This window comes from Leuciscus leuciscus (assembly GCF_965113295.1).
Source record: "Leuciscus leuciscus genome assembly, chromosome: 19".
Lineage (NCBI taxonomy): Eukaryota > Metazoa > Chordata > Actinopteri > Cypriniformes > Leuciscidae > Leuciscus > Leuciscus leuciscus.
In genome coordinates, this window is record NC_138743.1 from 29,811,617 (window position 1) to 29,831,645 (window position 20,029).

The 20,029-nt window shown below is 38.6% G+C and overlaps 1 protein-coding gene across 2 annotated transcripts in view; it reads right to left on the reverse strand.

Annotated features, from left to right (window-relative positions):
• mthfd1l (methylenetetrahydrofolate dehydrogenase (NADP+ dependent) 1 like) overlaps positions 1-20,029 on the reverse strand; it is a 37,535-nt gene that overhangs the window by 8,358 nt on the left and 9,148 nt on the right. For both annotated transcript variants that reach the window (XM_082147388.1, XM_082147389.1), the window contains exons 12-26: positions 19,201-19,337; positions 18,870-18,916; positions 18,297-18,404; positions 18,051-18,125; positions 16,978-17,080; positions 12,964-13,040; positions 11,934-12,074; positions 11,581-11,649; positions 8,920-9,031; positions 4,325-4,464; positions 4,184-4,225; positions 3,256-3,356; positions 2,759-2,936; positions 2,188-2,295; positions 1,529-1,681 (exon numbers count right to left, since the gene is read on the reverse strand). In XM_082147388.1, coding sequence (XP_082003514.1) covers positions 1,529-1,681; positions 2,188-2,295; positions 2,759-2,936; positions 3,256-3,356; positions 4,184-4,225; positions 4,325-4,464; positions 8,920-9,031; positions 11,581-11,649; positions 11,934-12,074; positions 12,964-13,040; positions 16,978-17,080; positions 18,051-18,125; positions 18,297-18,404; positions 18,870-18,916; positions 19,201-19,337 — 1,591 coding nt within the window. The remainder of the gene's footprint in view (positions 1-1,528; positions 1,682-2,187; positions 2,296-2,758; positions 2,937-3,255; positions 3,357-4,183; positions 4,226-4,324; positions 4,465-8,919; positions 9,032-11,580; positions 11,650-11,933; positions 12,075-12,963; positions 13,041-16,977; positions 17,081-18,050; positions 18,126-18,296; positions 18,405-18,869; positions 18,917-19,200; positions 19,338-20,029) is intronic.

Below are 20,029 nucleotides of genomic sequence, written 5' to 3' on the forward strand. Positions count from 1 at the left end.
AAACTCTATTATCTGTATATAGTTCTAAAATGCATGTCAAGAACATAAGACTCCATTGTGAAATGAGAAGAACAAACAAACGTTCATGCACATCGTAAAAAAAAACTTCAGGCATGTCCTGGCGTTTCATTAGGGTGGGGAAAAAATTATCATATATTTAAACTGAGGAGTTTGTTTTTGAGGTATGAAACAGAATGATTTTTATTGTAGAGTAACCTCTATATATCAATGATATAGAAGCAGAAGATAAAAAAGATAAAGCAGAACAGCAGATATGGAGATGATGAGATTATTACACTGAAGTTCAAAGCATTGGCAGCAAATTCTGAGAGGGGTTGAAGGTGAGAGGTCATGAGTGCTGGCCGTGTGTCCCGCAGCAGGCCCATGGAGATGAAAGGGGACAGAGCGGTGGTCAGACCGGAGGGGCTGGGTCACAGTCACCCATCTCCCAGCAAGCCACGCTGCAGACACCTCACCCTGATCCTGACCCCACATCGTAGCCAAGACCTCACTCTCAACCCGGAAATGAGCTTCCTTTTCCTAAGCCTCACCCGGCCCACAAAACACACAATGACTAAAAGATACAAAAATGCTGGCTCAATCAAACTGGGGCACTATTAAAGGAAACTTTAGCAAGAGGAAGGGATAGAGCCAATTAATAACAAAGCATGGAGCAACATTGGACAAATATATTGTTATTTATATTAAAAACTAGTGAAATTAAGCAGCGTCACCAAATTGAAATCGCAAAACAATAACAGTTTTCAGGGTTCCTCAAACTCCTCAGGTCCACCACTGGTTGGCCAAAAAGGGTCACGAAGCAAAATCCAGCTGGTCAGGATGCTCAAACAGAGCATCACCACATGATATCATCAAATCAAAATAATCAAACTTCTAACCTTTTTTTAAACAGTGAAACCAACAGATTATTATTATTTTTTACATTGTTCTTGATGCATGTATATAATTGTTTTTAATTTATAGCTTTAAAAAAAAAAAAAGTATCTTAATAAAAACCCACAAACATGCACACACATAAGGCAAGCATGGGTCATTTAAAAGTTGACCACACATGCTCTAAGGGTTGTTTTTAGAAGGCTGATTCACAGGTTTCATAATGAATCCTAAGTGGGAATCCAATAGACTTCTCATTATTAAAAACGGCCTTGACCAAACATTGTCAGGAATTCAGACAGAGATATACCTGCCTTAGGCCAGGCAATATTGTTTTTTAGAGAGCAAAAACATGAAGGCAGAGGAATCTGGCATGAGTGCTGTTTTTAAAAGTCCCAACGAGGTCATAGATCATTGGTTCAATCGTAATCCTGGATCCTATTAGTTATTGAAACATCCAGTTACTTACCAGCAAAGGAAGTAATAAAAGAACATAATATGAAGAGGTAGTGGATGGCATCAAAAGATTTAAAGCCTTCAAATATATTTGGAAGGAAAGTGTAGACATGCAGACAGAATGGAAAAGAACGAACAAGATGAGAGTTTCCATCAGATTTCAAAGATAATCACTTACTGTTCCAACTAAAGGGTAGATAAACCCTGCACCAATGCTGGCACGGACATCTCTGATGGGCAGGATAAAACCGGTAGGAACACCTTTTTTCTCAGGCATGTGAGAGAGAGACAGGTGGGTCTTGGCCATGCAGATAGGAAGAGCACCAAAACCCTGTGAGAGATTTACAGACAGTTAATACCCACATAAGACATGCACAACATCAGCTCTGGGCGCTTGACATCCGTTAACTGTTATATTGAGAGATGCACCCATTGGGCCAAGATTATCTAACCATTTAATATCAATGACCAATATAAAACATCAGATGATGCAAGAAAAATTGTGAAAACGTTAAACAAATTTTCTTTTTTTTCTTTAGACACATCCTTGTACTCGAAAATATATAACTTGAGTAGCAAAGAGTTGGTCAATTTCCATGAATCAGCTATCAGTTTCAATAAATACATTCAAAACTATCTGTTTGTATAAAAAGTATATAAATATTGCAGTTTATAACTATGTACTGTTATATTGATGCATATAACAAAAAAAAAAAGATAAAATGGAGATAAACATTGAATATTAAAAGTTTTAAAATATTTATTAAAAGAAAAGGTTAAATATCAAAACTGTTTGTGCATTTGTAAAGTTAAGTGGCAATGTATAGCCCTTCTCACCTGTTGACTGTAGTAGTCTATTTTAGCTTGAGCCTCAGGTGAAAGCTCAATGTCATCAGCACCATAAACCTTTTGTGCAATTGTCCGAATTTTCTCTACAATAGGATCCTGTAAAAAGAAAAAAAGACCATAATAATGAACAGATCAAGAGAGTAAAAAGAGTAGGAGTGCGGGGGGAGATAAAGTTATGGAGTTTGAATTATTTTTTATTTTTTTTATTATCAGCTCTAAAATGTGGCTTCTGTCTATCTGGTGGTCATAAATCCCCAGTCAGTTCCCCATGTAGATGATTGGGATAGCAAGCGCCCAGACCTCTAATAGGATAATAGAGGGCAGCCAGAGCCAAGAGCAGAGATTACCGTGCCTTTCATAGAATCACTTAATCAAAGTCACAACCTCCAAACTCACTAAGGTTAACTCAAACCAGCTGACCTTTAGATACGATCATATTTAAACCACCTATCAGAATCAATCTGCTCTGTCTTTGAGGGGATTCGGTTTTACTTATTTTAATAATGTTTTATTAATGTTCAACTGTTTTTTTTACACAAATAATCGCAACTGGCCCCACCTGCAGATTGTACAGGAGTTGAAAACGGCTCTCCTGAGATGCAACTTCCTTCACAGCATGTGCCAGCTCCACAGAGCCCCGCCCACCTCTGGACCAATGATGACACGGAACAGCAGCTGAGGCCCCAGAAGCCTCTGCGATGCGACACACCAAGTCGATCTCTGCTTGAGTGTCAGTCCTTCAAAGAAAGCGAAATGTCATGGGATCTGACAAGGCAAATCAAAATGGCACAGGGCAAACCACATTTCGGCTAAATATTCATCAAAAACTGTGGGCTTCCAGACATACTGGAAAGACACGTTTAAGTGCAAAAAGGCTAAATTAGGACACCATCTGTGGCTGTTTTTGATCAGAGCACTAGGTTTAACTATTGATTATTGGCTTTTCGTCAGCCATGGCTGTTTTCTAATGGTTTAATGCACCATATTTCTTAAACATCATGTTTTAGAAGAAAATGCATGCTGGAGAATGAGTTTTTGTAATGGACCAATCCTTACTTGAAGACATTCAGAGCAACAACCACCGGGACTCCAAAGAGATGAGCGATCTGAATCTGCTTTTTTAAGTTACTGCAGCCATCTGCAACCAGCTGCAAATTCTGATGAAAAAAGTAAACAGACAATACATTTGTTAAAAAGAAAACAAAATGAAGAAATGTCTGTAATTAACATTTAATTCACAAGATTTACAATAAGTGCATTTTAGAGAAATGAAATTGGAACAAAATTGCAAAGCATTAAAATCTTAGTTGGATCTGAATGATTCATCAGGATCTTCATTAAAAGGATGAGTCAGTTAGAGAACGTCATCCAACCGGCTTAGCTTTCAGAGGAAACTTCCGGCTCTTTTTTTTTAACTCAATTGTTGCTCATGGAGCAGAACCAGTCTCAGAACCAGTCTCAGGCTCAGGAGACATGCTTTGGTGCTTTCTGTTTCTCATTACAGAACCACACAATTAGCTTAAGCACTCGAGTTATTTTCTCAGCTGGGTTTCTTTAGAGAGACTGATGAAAAGCAGGTACGGCGTTTCTTAGACTACAACTCCCATTACGCCTCTGTGTCTCTAGCTTCAACAACACAGATTGTGTTTACCCTGTTAATTGAATAACCCAAACCACATTAGGGAGGAAGAGGGGAGCTGGAGAGGGTGGAGGAGATGTGCTCTGGGCCTTTGCTCAAATGAGGTGGGGCAAACCCTCATTCACTTACTCACCTTCCTCCTTCCAACCCTCTTTATTTTCATCCTGCCTTTGGGGAGCAATATCGCCACTTATTGTTGGAGTAGGATAGTACATAAGTTGTGTTAAAAAAGAAAGAAAAAAAATGTGTTCAAAACATCTTGTTCTTACTAAAATTGAATCACTAAATCATTAGACTTACAAATATAATAATTTGAAGCAAGATTGGGAAATAAACATTGCTTACCTCATTAATATATTCTTTAGGCAGTGGTACACCAGCTGTGACCTTTAAAAATATACAGTGCAGACAATTGTAAATATCTCAAATGTATTTTTAATGCAGTCATGCATATAAAGGGACATGTGATTGTGCACACACACTTACATTTGGTCCACCTCCATGCATCTTCAGAGCTCGTACAGTTGCTACCAGCACCACCACATCAGGCCTCAGCCCAGACGTCCGACACTTAATGTTGAAGAACTTTTCCATGCCAATGTCCGCACCAAAGCCAGCCTCCGTCACTGAGCAGGGAAGGAGCAGGAAATTAAACAATAACGAGAGCATTTATAAATAAGACATTGATATAAAAACTGCTCTGTTGTGCTAGATACTGATGTAAACAAACATTCGGCATCTATACTTTATTATTACTGAGCCAGATAAGAGCACAACACTCACACGTACACATGAAAGCAACCTACAATTACGTAATAATCGAATTGTCCCCACATTCCAGGAAGAGTTATTGCCATTCATTATAATAAGGATATAATTACAACCATTTTAAGAGTGAGCATGTAAGTGCTCCACATGTGTTACTGCCATCATGAGTGAGTGATCAATAAGATGATTTCAACTCCACTGTATTTTCCTTCCCCCTGCATGCCACTTTTTTTCTTTTGTGTGTGAGAGACATCTACTGTTTGGGTTTGAACAGGTCAGTATTAATGTGTGTATGTGCCAATGAACAGTAAGCATGTGTGGAGTCTTTCCACGCATCCATTTTTCCCAGAACTCTGCAAGCTTCCTGTGCTACTTCCCAGGCCTTTGGAGCAGGAGGGAATGGGAAGGGTAATGTTGTTATTTCCACCAGAGAGGTCTGGCATATTTTCTGAGGCTCTGCATGTGTGTGTGTGTGTGTGTGTGTGTCTCTGTGTATATACAGCTATCTTTGTGAGGACCAGTTTGAGATTTAGACCATTGGAGGACAAAGAGAGAAAAGTGAGGACATTTTAGCCAATCCTTACTTTTTGATTAAAAAAATTCAGGGAATCAGAGCGTTATCCTGGAGACCGCGCTCATGACCTTGGGAAGACCAGGTGCCATAAGAAAGTAAACCACCTCCTATAGATGCTCCCTATAAAAGAGTGTACATCACCAGGCCTCAGGTTATCCACACACCAGTCAGGCACAGATTTACAGCCATTCCGGGTCTGAGAGAGAATGTAAGGTGGGAGTATGTTATCGGCCTTCAGGAACTTGCAGAGAATTCGGAATTATCAGCACATCTATCAGTCTGAGGTCTGAGCGAAATCAGTTTAGTTTGGGTAGAATAAAGGTTACTACCATGCCACTATGGTATTTCTGAGCACTGCGGTGGTTTTCCTGTGAAGCAGATCTGTTGTGTATAATCAGCTGATATAGGCAACGTCCTCCCTCTCACCCACAGCAAAAACACTACATACCACACATACCTTGGCTTCAGGTAACGCATACACACGTCCCCCTCCTTCACTAACATTTAGCAAAAGTCAACAAACTCCCAGCATTCCAGCTGTTTGTTGATGCTGACGCTCCAAGTCCAATATGGACTTTGAACGTAACAAACGAGAGAAGTCCTAGTTTCTTGTCTTTCGCAATACAGTCAATCATACAATTCATTTTCTTACTGTCCTCTGGGGGTTGGGGTGTGGGGGCTTGCGATTTTTCTAATAAAAATGTAAATTGTTTAAAAAAAAAATCTTCAGGATTGCTGTGCTTGTTTTAAGAGCTGCACAATTTGGCCAGAAACTGTGTGATTATATTATTAATAATAATAATAATAATAATAATAATAATAAATGTAGTAGTAGTAGTAGTAGTAGTAGTTGTAGTTATTATTATTATTATTAATAATAATAATAATAATGAAATATATTATAATAGAAATATTACTATTGTGATATTTCACTGTAAAATAAAAATGGTGTTATTTTACTGTACAACTGCAAAATGACAATGCTAATATTTCCCACAGTCTTAATTTCTTCATTTTCAAACATTAAACCATCAAACTTTTCATTTTAAAGAAAACCGCAGGTAGCCCTTAAAGGACAAGTTCGGTATTTTACACTTAAAGCCCTGTTTACAGATCGTATCTGATGAAATAGAACGGTTAAGATTAAAATTTGGACACATGCTCCTGTCCCGAGAATTTGAGGTTTATTTCGCTTTTGTGGACCTATTTTGCCAAACGCGTCACACCCGTGATTCTTCCGTTGAGAGCTTGAATAATAGACACTCCAGCCCAGTTGGTGGCGATAATGCACCTTTGCCAATTGCAAGCAAACCACGGGCATTTCATTGAATACACAGAAGAAGCAGAAGAAGAAGCGGCGGAGTAATACCGTAAAGGTGCTGCGGTCTCACAGCACGTCCTATTAAGTCAATGGAGTTGGACAAAAACTACGATAAAACCTGTTGGAATGCATCTTTTTCAGCGATTTTTGATGGAACATATCAGTGAACACCCCTGACCACTCGGTGAGTTTCACGTCTTTGTAAACTAAAGTTTAATGTGTTTTTAGGACGGAATCTTCCAGTGCATATAGACAACCATTGTGGGGGTGAGGGGGTGAAGCGAAATAAACCTAAAATTCTCGGGACAGCAGCATGTGTCCAAATTTTAATCTTAACCGTTCTATTTCATCAGATACGATCTGTAAACAGGGCTTTAAGTGTAAAATACCGAACTTGTCCTTTAAAGCTTCTCTTTTTTTGTCAACAGCCAGTTTATAAATGCTTCTCATTACAAGATTGAGAAGATGGTTGCCGCATGCTGTGTTCCCAAATGCATGTTATAAGTGACCCAAATTCAGATGCGGAGATGGAGACGTACGCTATGTTATTACGTGCGAAAAACGTATGCACTTAATGACACGGTGCCGCGCTTCACTCCGAAACACACAGCCCATATATTTAATTAATTAAATCGCAGCCTTTGCTATTTGATCATCACACTAAGCCATATTCGCAAATTCGGTTTCCGTATTTCAAATAATCGTGAAGCCCTAAAAGTGTCCTTTCAAAAGAATTTACTATTTACACGCTGGCAGAAAAAGTATCTCAAATTCCAGAGGCTGTAACTCAACACAGCTCTTGGCCAGTTTAGTAGGCAGTGTTTTCATTGGGCTCACACACTTCAGCTTGTCCTTAAATGAAGGGGTGAAGCTTACACTACTCTTAGCGTGGACCACAGGGCCTCCGCCATTCCCAGCATTCTTTTAGTGTCTGGGGCATGTCATTGAGCAGGGGAGGGAGGGATAGAGAATAAAAAGGATAGAGAGGAGCAAAGGAATGAGAGAGAGAAATGGAGAGAGGAAGTGATAAAGTGACGGAGAGATGGCAAGATAAAGAGTGTGTGTGTGTGTGTGTGTGTGTGTGTGTGTGTGTGTGTGTGTGTGTGTGTGTGTGTGTGTGTGTGTGTGTGTGTGTGTGTGTGTCGTAGGCCTGTATGTTCAGGTGTGCCAACACTGAGAGGATTAGTTGGATTCAGCTTTTAAAAAAAACAAAAAGAAACATTCTTCTGGGTTTTAAGATAAAGGATTCAGTGTTGTGCCAAATTCTATATACTTGTACAAAATTATTTTATTAATTATCGTAGTCATAACTTCGTAAAGATGGTCAATTAACGCAATTTAAATGGTCACATTATATAAGCTATACATGGTTAAATTAAACCTTTCTTGTTTTTTCCAGTTTAGCATAACAGCAAGACATGCCACTAGCAAATTACTCACTTAGACATTGAGTCACTCACTTAGCATAACATCAACTGATTAGCCATTAAGCCTTTAAAATACCCTAATGCAAGTTGCTACATGTGCAAGTCAAAATTATATACTACCATTAAAATGTTTACGTTAAGACTTTTTTTGAGGAAATAAATACTTTTATATCAGCGAGGATGCATTCAATTTATCAAAGGTGACAGTAAAGACATTTCTAATGTTACCAAAGTATGTTCTAATGTTTCAAATAAATGCTGTTCTTCAGAACTTTCATCAAAGATTCCTGTAAAAAAGTATCATGGTTTCCACAAAACCGTGGAAGCACAACTGTTAATTCAACATTGATAATAATAAGAAATGTTTCTATAGCATCAAATCAGCATATTAGAATGATTTCTGAAGGATCATGTGACAAAAAAGACTGGAGTAATGACTTGAAAATTGTGCTAGTCCATCACTAGACCACAATACATATTAAATGGTATTAAAATAGAAAACAGTTATATTAAATTGTAATAATATTACGGTTTTATATTTACAATATAATGATGATGATCAATTTGATCGTAAATGCAGTCTAGGTGAGAATAAGAGACTGGTTTCAAAAACAAAAAATCTTACTAACAAACTTTTAAACAGTAATGTTTTATATATTCATATTTTTAAATACATATACACTACTATCTATCATGTATTATTTTTCATTGTGTGTTTATTTACATTATTTATCAATTGTTGGTTGTTAAGGGTGATAGGATTCTGTAGGGTGACTGAATTTTGCACAACACCAGATCTTGTGATTTTATTCAAGCTGTAGATGCCAATAAGCATGTGTGACCACTCATGATTTGAACCAGAAAACAACTCTACTGTTGTTGTTTTAACTTACCCCCAGCATAGCCTTTGTCTGTAGTCAATGAAAGCATGCGACTACAAAAAGCAAAAGCAGTGGTGTGCGACTGAATGTGTTTGTGTGTGTGCACCCACCAACATAGCCTTCTTCTCCAACTAGTTTAAGAGCCAGCTTGTCTGCCAAGATAGAGGAGTTTCCATGGGCGATGTTAGCAAAAGGTCCAGCATGCACAAACACTGGAGTGCCCTGACATGACAAAGACAAACAATATCAGTGCAAACCAAGCCAGACATGCATTACAAATGAATGGCACTGTGAATCAAGATTACCTGAAAATTACAGTAGAAATTGGCATGTTAAAAGCTGGTAACTGACAATACAAGCTATAGGGTTTAAGTGGTCAATCTCCACATCTGAGTTTTTTATTTATTTTTTATTAAAAGACATGTGGTTGAGCTTGTATGTTAGCTCCATTTAATCTTCAACTACAGTAAACTTTAAACATTGTGAAAGTCTGTTTCATCATCATCATCATCATCATCATCCAGAAAGCATTTAAAGCTCAGTGAAAATGTGGGGTTTGAACTGATGACCCTGAGGTCCTCTGTAACTTCCCAAACACTGAAAAGCAACACCACCACATACACTGACAGCTGAAGGGACAGGAAAGAGAGAGTGCAGGAAGATGGAAAGGGAGTACATACAAAACAAAGCATGGAGTGATGAAGTCATTTAAATTCAGGAAAAGGATGGAAGGTTGAAACAAAAAAAAGCTCTCCATCAATGGAGACAACCTTCCTTTATTTACATAAACTTTTATCACGGCATCCTCCTTCCACTACTTCTGCAGGTGCTGATATAAACATTACAAAATATTCTTCATTAGCACATCACCCTTTGAGACTCAAAGAGCCAAAAGACGAGTCAAGAGAGGTAAGTGAACCAAGTTTTGAGACATGAAATTATTAGTAACAAGCCTGCCAGAGCCCTGAGATGATTCATCAAATTGATTCAGTTCACTTTAATACATTTGTTAAAAAAAAAAGAAAAAAAAAATAGTAGTGTGCCGTGTGCATCTACAGTACATCTCAGTCTTGCACCAACTGAACCCTCATATAAAATTGATGAAATGTGATAAACATCAACTGTAGATAGATTTTGACGATGCATAGCTCAACCTAAACGATTCAGTTTAAAACATCAAAACATCAATCAGTACTGATAAAAGTCAACCAGTAACTTTTTTACATCTGCAAAACAATTCAACAAATCAATTTACAGCAACAAGTTTGCCCACAAAGTGTACATCAGTGGCAGCTTGTCAAAAAGTCAAAGTAAAAGAATGAGTGATGGAAAGAGAGTGTATGGTGTTCCAGTGAACTGTCCTCTGGAAAGTTTTGCAGAAATAAAAAAGTACAATATCAAAAAACTGGAAAGGGAAAGATTGGAGCTCTTTGCCCTGTGTGTGTGGAAAAGAGGAGAGATTTGGCATGCCAAGCCAGGAAAGTTAGAAAACAGGAAAAACCAAGCAAGAAAGAGCACAGCAGGCAGGAACAGGTTGGTTATGACTCTATAGGTTGGTATTGACTCTAAATTACTTCAAATTTTTCTAAACTAGTAGCCTAGTTTAACTACAAATTGACAGAGAATTTCTTATTTGTATCAATGTTGAAAATGGTTTATATATCGTTTATAAAACTGCTTAATATTTTTTTGCTGAGATCATGATACATTTAAGTATTCTGAGATGAAGTTCAAAATAACAGCTTTTGAAATAGAAATTTAAATGTCTTTACGGTCACTTTTGATCAATTTAATGCTGCCTCATTTCTGAATAAAAGTGTTTGTATATATATAGACTGGTGTTTCTCTCAGCATCACACGAACAAATGGTTTACAAAGAAATCTAAACTACCCATAAAATAATACTTTTCCACATTTTTTTTATGTCCCTAAAGGGAAATTGTAAGATTTAGCCAGGAATTCTGTCCCTAACCTGCAGCTAACATCGCAGACACACAAAATAAGTTAACATTAATCCATCAGAGACACATTTTCTCCAGACACTCTCAACAAATCTCACATCTTTTGTCTACTGTCAATCAAACAGGATTAGTTCGCTCCATCTGTGGACACATGCATATCCTTTAAGCATTCACACACTTCCTCTCTCACTCGTTCACACACACATACTTGCATACATCCCAATCCCAGCAGGGACATTATAGCCCAGTGTAATATTCCCACAACCCTTTGCTGCCTGGTTTGTTCTGATATGATTCCTCTTCACAGAAGAAACAGGAAACCAGGCAGGAAAGGTTTCACAAAGCAGTTCTGTGGCTCTCTCTACAAACATGCAACTCTTATGCATGTCACGTGCAAAAACACACGCCCGTAAACACCAAACATCAATCACTAGTCATTTGCATGTTTAAAAGCCATAAAGATGAAAGGCATTCCAACAATCAGGCTTTTCACCACTGTCTATTTCTCATTTCCAGTTTTCTCATAGTGTTCAGGGTTTGATAGTCAAAGACAGAGACACACTCCCACTGAGCCAAAACTAAAACCAGATGTGCATGTGTTACTGTAGGAGTGTGTGTTTTCTGTGTCAAGCATCTAATATCCTATCACTTCACCAACACTGAGAGTATTAAGTTTGGGAGTTTCCATCAAGATAGGACAGTTATGTGTGCATGTGTGAGGGAGACAGAATAAGAAAAATAGCACACAAGCGAACGACTGTGTAAAAGATACTGAGAGTTTGGGGTACAGGAACAGGGAAGAGGTCTCACCTCCAGTGTCTGCATCAGTGTAGGTTTGATAGCATCTTTCATGAGGACTGCCAAAGCCCCGGTTACACCCTGAGAGAACCAAAGAGCAAAGCAATGTCAAAATATTTAGCAGTTGCTGAATGTCTCTATGGTAGGGTTGACAATTTGCAATTAACGACTAAATAAACTAAGCAATATGAATAAAAACAGGACAGAGAAGTTTAAATACACTTTATCCACATTTAACAAAGAATTGTGTATATATATATATATATATATATATATATATATATATTTTTTTTTTTTCATAAAATGAGCAGGTGATTAAAAGTCACTGCACAGACAGCACTGCTCAAGTTCTCTCTCACACACACCAAGTCATCGGCAGTGATCGGCTGGCCATTTCTGCTGCTGCCCACAACCATACGCCCCAGTCTGGCCCGCATGTCAGCCAATCCATCTGTCAGAGCAAGGATAGCCATGATCTCACTGGCCACCGCAATATCAAACTGGGTCTGTAAGAATGAGAGGGGAAAGATCACATACTGACCAGCACACAAACACATCACAGAGATGATTTAGGGAGATTTCCATCAAAATGAATCGTCAGGAAATAAGACGGTGGAGAGATTTGTCAGACCCGCAACATCTGCCAAGTCTGGTTCTTTATCACATACAGTAAACTGCTCCCACATGTGTCCAAGACAACCCCAGCTGGACTAAAACCGAGCTGTCCTGGTTTAACTCTCAGCTAATAAATACTCCTCCAATAAAACAGCTGGGAGTAGAGGAGTGGTGGCCAGATGCCTTATCAGGAGAGACGGGCCGCTTAACACACCACTTGTGTCATCATTACTTGCCATTTAAGTCCATTTACAGCACCCTAATTGCTGAGGTGATCTGAGTCAATGTTTGCAAAGCTTGAGGTAACATGCTTAAGTGAATTTGTTTTCAATTTCAAACATACACACGGTCTGTCCAAAACACATAGTATACTGTACTGTATGTCTCTCAAGAACAAAAGTGCTGTGCTGTAGTGCACATTTTAGTGGTTTTGGTACAGTGGGAGGGAGACGAATGTAAGCAAATGCTTGGCCAGCTCAGAGGGTTTGCTATGCGCACAATAACACCTTTTTTGAAACATTTGCTATTACTTAGACTGTTTCCCATTGAGGAGCATGCTGTTATCTGCCTGATTTGGTTTAAAAGTAATTATTTATGACAGCAGTTGACATACTGCAGGACTTTTATTCCAGTTAAGGGAAATATACATAAAAGTGAAAGAGGGATAGAGAAAGAGATTGAGAGCAGCAGGAGGCAAATAATCATTGAGGAAAAGTGACAAAACTAGTATGCATCACCTTTAACGGTTGGTTAATTGAATCAGAAGTATGAAGCACGTACCTGGCGAGCATGGCCTTTTTCTGTGTTGGCCTGGCCAACAGTGATCTTGCGCAGAAATCGGTCATTGGTATCAACGACTGTTGGAAACAGGAAAACACAATTTGAAATCAGAATGAAGAATAAAAAGAAAACAAAAGCCTGATTTTCTTAGAATAGTTCAATCGAAAAAATAGTGTGCTCATTTACTTATATCATTCCATTTTACATTTACATTTATGCATTTATCCAAAGCGACTTACATTGCATTTCAAGGTGCACATTTACATTCTTATCAGTTCTTGCTTTCCCTGGGAAATCGAACCCATGATCTTGGCGTTGGAAGTGCCAACGCTCTACTGTTTGACGCTCTACAAAAAGGAGTAATTAAGGATGTACTAGTCACTCATTTCCTTGCAATTGAATGGGGACCGAAACTTTCATGCTTCAAAAACGACATACTGTAAAAGCACCATAAAAGTCCAAGTTGCCTGAAGCAGCATGATTTGTCACTATTTACTGATTATCTTCACCTCAAATATACAGAGGACAAGGATTGACACTTTAATTAATTGATAACTTATTCCTCAATTTTATTTAAACATTTTGAATTGACAAATTAACAGACATTTAAAACCGTATATTTAAATTTTCTCTATTTTAGTTCATCAATAAAGCATATTTAGAAGCATATCTATTCTATGTCAATATGTCAAATGCTTTTCTTTATTTATTTGTCAATCGAGTTGCTATTGGACAGTTCACTTGTTGAGGTACTTATGCCTTCATTTTATTTTTAAGGGTCACTCCTAGTCCTCCAGACAAATAGACTGCACCTTTTTTTTTTTTTTTTTTGCCAAAATCATTCAGACCTATTTTGTGAACAGGGTCAGATTAACTAAAAATGCCTGTCTGAAAAGAAATATGTGTTCATTAACCAGGCAGTGTGCATTAGGACAGCCATAATGGATGTTAAGATGTAATAGCAATTCTCATTTCTAGGTGAATTTCTCCTTTATACAACTACCTATGATAAAACTAAGAATTTTAAATCTATTGTGTGGCAAGCAAGACGAGGCTGAGGGTGCTATACCGGTCTCGTTTCTCTCACGGAGGAGCTTCGGAAGCATAAAAGGAGGAGCGACGACAGTAAAGGACGAGAGATAGGACCAGGCCTGGACTTTTACAGTACGTTACATTTTGTTTGTGTGTGCGGCAGTCGTCCATGAGGGGCTGCCGCCTTTCCTTTCCTTTTGTGTTTATTTTAGGGGTGACCCCGAATAGTCGAAGATTCGATGCTTCGATAGGAGGAGCCTGATTCGACTACCAATCTCACGGTCGAATCTTCGCAGAGGTGTTATGAAACGAGGATCATGCCACTTTTAGCTATATGAGGGCGCTCAATGTCTGATTTCACATAAAACTAGCTTTTATGTCAATACGTTAATATTCAGCCTATTATGATAATGCTGTAGGCCTATATAAAAATGTGAAGAAAGAAGCTTTTAATAAATATTTTTTAACGTGCGTGAATAAATCCCAAAACCCCGTGACAGATTTAAGTTTCACTTTCAATCCGTGACCGACAGAGGAGCGTCTTCGCGGCAAGGATTTAAATCTTTAACAATGTCTGGGATAAGAAAATCTAAAGTGTGGATGTACACCATCAGAAAGGATATTCTCCAAGGCTGGATTTAGCATCAGGAAAACCATGATCGCACTTCTGCCGGCCAACGTTAACATGTTTCACGCATAGACTGGGTTTCACGTTAGAATGTATTTTATCCGCGCGCACAATTTGAAAAGACTCCAACGGACAGACAGAGTGAAAGACTTTCAGGATTTGTTCTCTCGATCAGGTACAAGTGATTTCAAAACTTTTCAGCCGGTTCTAATTTTATTTTTGGATGCTGTGAACATTTTTTGCTAAAAAGACTGCTCCAGTTTAGCATTTATTGTTGTTTCTGCAGTTAAAAAGACAAAGTTGAAAATTCTGGCTACTATCGTTATTTTAATAATTTCTTTATTTTTATTTTATTTATTAATCTGTCAGGGTTATCTAATCTAACTATTTGTGGCTTGTGTTTTTAATATATGTTCCCCTGCACTTTAGGCATTTTGCACACATTTGCTCCTCATCTTGTGACTTGATTCTGATTTATTTCGTTTTGTATTTTTATTTATTAGAAAGGTATATTCTGTTCTAATTTAATTTAGTAAATTAATTGTTTATTTTTTCGGTGCATCGATGTTGTGCTGTAGGCTGGCCTGCTCGCATAGGTAATTTAGCCGATTTAATTTGATTTGCATGTGAAATGCAAATCTGCAGTGTGGCCTTTCTGGAGTTATTTATGTTATTTCTTAGTTTTATTGATCAAAAATGTTTTTATACATTTTCTTCTATATCTTTGTGTGATTTTCTGTACATCGCGGCTTTGAAACGTTAAAGCCCCGCCCCCAGCCCCACCCCCATACACATGATTCGACTATTAGTCGACTATAGGCAAGACATGACGATTCTGATTCGACTATGAAAATCCATAGTCGGGGACAGCCCTAGTTTATTTATATATTAAAGTTTGTGAACATTCACCATTTTACTACGCCTCCTTCCCACAACAACTTACTTCGTTACATGTTTCAATTGCAATATTTCAGGATTTTTTTTAATAAAAAAATAAAAAAAAATAAAAAAATTATACATGCAATATGGTTTTCAGGTTGCAATAACATCAAATTGTTTGGCAGCTTCTATCTGCTCAACGTAGCAGCGCTGTATCTGAAGACAACGGCTGGAGAGAATCATGTCATAAGGGAACTCAGCTGGACATTAAGTGCTGCAAGCTGAACAGATTTTTCAGATCTGGCATTCACTGCAGAGGAGATGTATGAGACAATCTAATGAATCTGAAAAAACGAATGACCTAAAGAGACCCAGAGGGATGGACGCCAAGCAAAACCATAACCTTGCAATAAGCATGCATTCCTCAAAGACTTTTTGAATTTCAGTTTTTTTTCTTGCAGCCAAGCTAAATGTAGAAGGGGGCAGCATGAGACAAACACAACTCCCAAAGGGCTAGGAAGATGGAGGGGAAAGAATTTAAACCCTCTGGTATTTTCTCATAGAAATGCAGAGCAATTATTATAAGCCTCATTGTAAACATGTCATGGGCAACAAAAATGACAACAGTGGTTAAGTCTGCTTTCTGGCAGTCTCCCATATTCCTCCTGTGTTTCAATTCATCTATCTGTGAGAACAGTGTACATAAACTACAGCATAACATATGGCACATCGAAAACATTTCATCTGAAGATTGATTAATAACATCATTATTCACTGTGATATCTTCCTATAATGAACATGGGAAACCCTAACGGTTTAAGCATTACATTTATGAACGTCACAGAGAAAGTTGTGAGGATCTTCTCAAACACACAGACAGTTTCGCATTCGCAGCGGGAGAGAGATGTAAAGCTGTTCTTAATCTTCCAGGCCCCTCATCTTAGTGTGCACTTTTGAACCGACAGAGTAAATATCCCATCAGTCATTGCAGCACTATCTTCTGAATATAGGCTAAAGGCAGCAGATGTTCCCAGGCGGCCACGAGTGAAATGGGAAACACCCCAATCCAGCTGAATCTCATCCCCAGTGATCGCAGCTATCAGAGGCCACTGCGTCATAATCGGACGCAGAAGGTCTACATTTGGCATCCCTCCCAGGTGCGGAGAGTAGACCCGGAACTGCATGAGTTCAAGAAGGGACTAGTTCTAAAAAACTGCTCGCAAATATAATGACATGGCCAGTTTGTAATGGCGTTCCACTATCCGATTGAAAAAGTAGTAATAAATCAGTAAAATGTAGCCGATGACCACATATTGTGTCATACTGCTTGCTTCAGCTGACTAACTGTCTTCTGTATCATATTTCCTGCACCACAATCTCTAAATCTTTCTATGACCCATCAAGCATCGAGGGATTCTCGTAAGAACATACCATATGAAGAACAGTAAAGCAATCTACATTGCACAAGGTCCTACCTCGCTGCCATGTGATCTTCTCAGGGTCAAGGTCAAGACGGACAAATGCGCTGACCTCTTGCGGTGTGAGGTCACTGGGTTCAGATTTGTTTATTCCAAGACGCTGAAGACAACAGTGAGGAAAAGACAGACACAAGTGCACTGATTACCATGATGAAAAAGCTGATCATTCACTTTAAACAAACCTACTATTGAAACATTTTTATTACTGCTCTAAGTGTTGGCCTTGACTCAGATGAAGAATTCGGGAGATTTTTCCTAAATGGCAAATTGTGTGGTCATAAATTTCTTTCAGACCATCTTTTTAATTAGATTTCTCTTCGAAATGTTGGTTGTCTCTCTCGTAAATTTACCAGCTTCGCCTTTCCAAGTGTAAGTCAACCCAATCTTGTCCCTGAGCAAACATAAACAGTTTGTGTTTTAAGAAGTCTCTTAGCTTATCTGTGTCACAGTCAACATAACACAACACTTAAACAAAAAGAGAAAAACACTGAAACTTGTGAACGGCTGAGACTTGCTGTGAATTATAGCCTCATAAGAAAGAAATCGCTAGTTTCGCAGTAGCTGTATGGGGACCCCTGTTGGTTACCAGATGTACTGCATTCAGATATTTACAGAGTTCCTAATTACTGGATAAGAACTAAAAACTAATGTATTTATTTTTTCAATTTCAACCTGATAGAATGTTTTGCTTGGCATAACTAGAAAAAGTAACGTAATTTTAAAAATGCCCACAGGTTTTATTAATATACACGACTTTGCCAGGTCTGAATTTTTAACATTTAAAATTAGATACCCAGTTTATCCAGGATTACAGAAAGCCTGATTCCTCAATGAATATGAAAAAATAGCTAAGGGAAGAATTTTTTTTAGTTTTAGTTTATTTTAAATGCTTGTTTTGTCTTATTTTACATAATTTTAAGTAATTTAGAGTCCCCTTGGAGGTTTTCTGAAGCTCCCGTCCCACTAATTGAAATCCACTGCTCTAGTGACTTTTGTGTCAAATGATGAGGGCATTATAAAGTAATAAAAGTTAAAAAAGTCAGAGGTACAAAGATCTCTTTCAGACTCACCTGCAGGCGAGCCAGCTGTATAGGAGAGAAGCGTCTCACGCTATTAACAGACGGCACTAGTCTGTTGTACAGGGCCTATAAGACCAAAAAAATTAAAATTAAATAGCTAAAGGAAGCAATAAACATGCAGCCTTGTATAGAACCAGAAACAATCCCCTTTAATTACACTGCTATTGATCAACTAACTATTGATTGGCCACAACATTGAATCCCAGGGATACAGTCCTGTACATTATGATTGTTTACCTTGTCTGATTGGGTAGCTTCATGGAGAATCCGGGCATCAATAGCTGCCGCCACTAGATTATTGGCTGCAGTAATAGCGTGGATGTCTCCTGTGAGGTGGAGATTAAACTGAAAGAAACAGAAAGTGAGAGATAGGAATCTGCTCTCTGAAGCTTCTAATAAATGCAGTATCTGCTCTCTCACACAGACACGTTTAGTGTTGCCCAAAAGTCTGAGATCAAATTGAAAATCTAGGATTCAAAATGTAGTATGAAACTTAACTAGACAAAAAAGTCGAACTATTTTGAAAAATGAGTCATTAAAAGCAAAATGTGGATATTTTAAGAAGAAATATCCACATTTCCGTCCATATTGAATGGAATTGCTGATATTAACTGGTAATAAAAGAAAATCAATTATTAAAGCACAAAACAAAACAAAAGTGCATAGTCCAAAAGTCTGAAACCAGTAGTGATTTTTTTTTTTTTTTGGTCTCAATGTCTGTGTGAGTTCTTCAAAGGCTTTCATCAGTTGTGGCATACTAAGGGAAAGGGCTTTATGATAGCGGGAGACAGGATGTCTGTTGTCACTCACCTCCTCCATAGGAATGACCTGTGCGTATCCCCCGCCCGCCGCTCCTCCTGCAGGGAGACAAAATAATGAAGCAGACTGACAAACACACAGCAATGAAAACAAGACTGAATGTCAGAGATAGCCAGACATTAGCTCTGATCCAAGACTTTGTGAACTGCCTTGCTGTGTACAGCCTAATAAGTGACTGATTTGAAAATATTCAAAGGACTGATGTCTACATTTTGGTACAACCTTCGGGAAATGCATCTATGATTCCTTAAATTGCTGTTAGTTATTGTTATCCATACACTAAAATATCAAACTAATGTAAAGCAAACAGACAAAAACACACCTTTGACTCCAAACGTTGGGCCCTGGGAAGGCTGTCGCAGACAAGCGAAGGAGTTCAGCTTGAGATGAGCGGAGAGGGCCTGGACCAGACCTATGGTCACTGTACTCTTCCCCTCACCCAGAGGAGTGGGAGTTATACTGAAAAACATAGGCCGAAAACATTATCAGCACATGCTTTCCCACATTCAATGAGAGGAGGTTGTGAATCTACATCTATTCATCCTCATCCCTTCCTCTCTTTTCTTTTCCCCTCTGATCTCACTATATTAGACTGCCGGCAAACCCTCTCCCCATCAGCATCCTCCCTCCCTCCCTCTTTCTCTCTCTCACTCTCTCTACATCTTTGTGGAGTGGCTTTTTTGGCAGTGCAGTAAAGGCATGCCAGTGGTTGACAGTAATTGAGTAGGCCGGGTGGGGAGGGCAGTGCTGCTTCACAGCATCTGTAGGCAGAACAAAGAGCGGGACTTAAAGAAGGAGAGTTAGGGAGAGGGAAGGGGCCACTGATAAAGCCAGGGGTCTGCACATTCCCCACACACATAAAAGAGACCCTGAGCCCCTGATCGGAGCTGACCGAGCCACGCTTCACACACACGGATGAAAGGGAGGCTCCTGGTGGGCTTGAGAGTCAGCGGTAGATAAGATCCCTGGGTCCACCAGTCATTCTCTCTAGGAATGTAGAGGCAGAGTACAAACACGCGCACGGACTTGAGCGTGAAAACACACAGTCACTCTTTAGTTTAGAGTCCAATTCTCATTATTAACTAACTATTAACTACAACTTTTGCTTCAATAAACTCCTAATTATTGCTTTTTAATATTTAGTAAGGTCA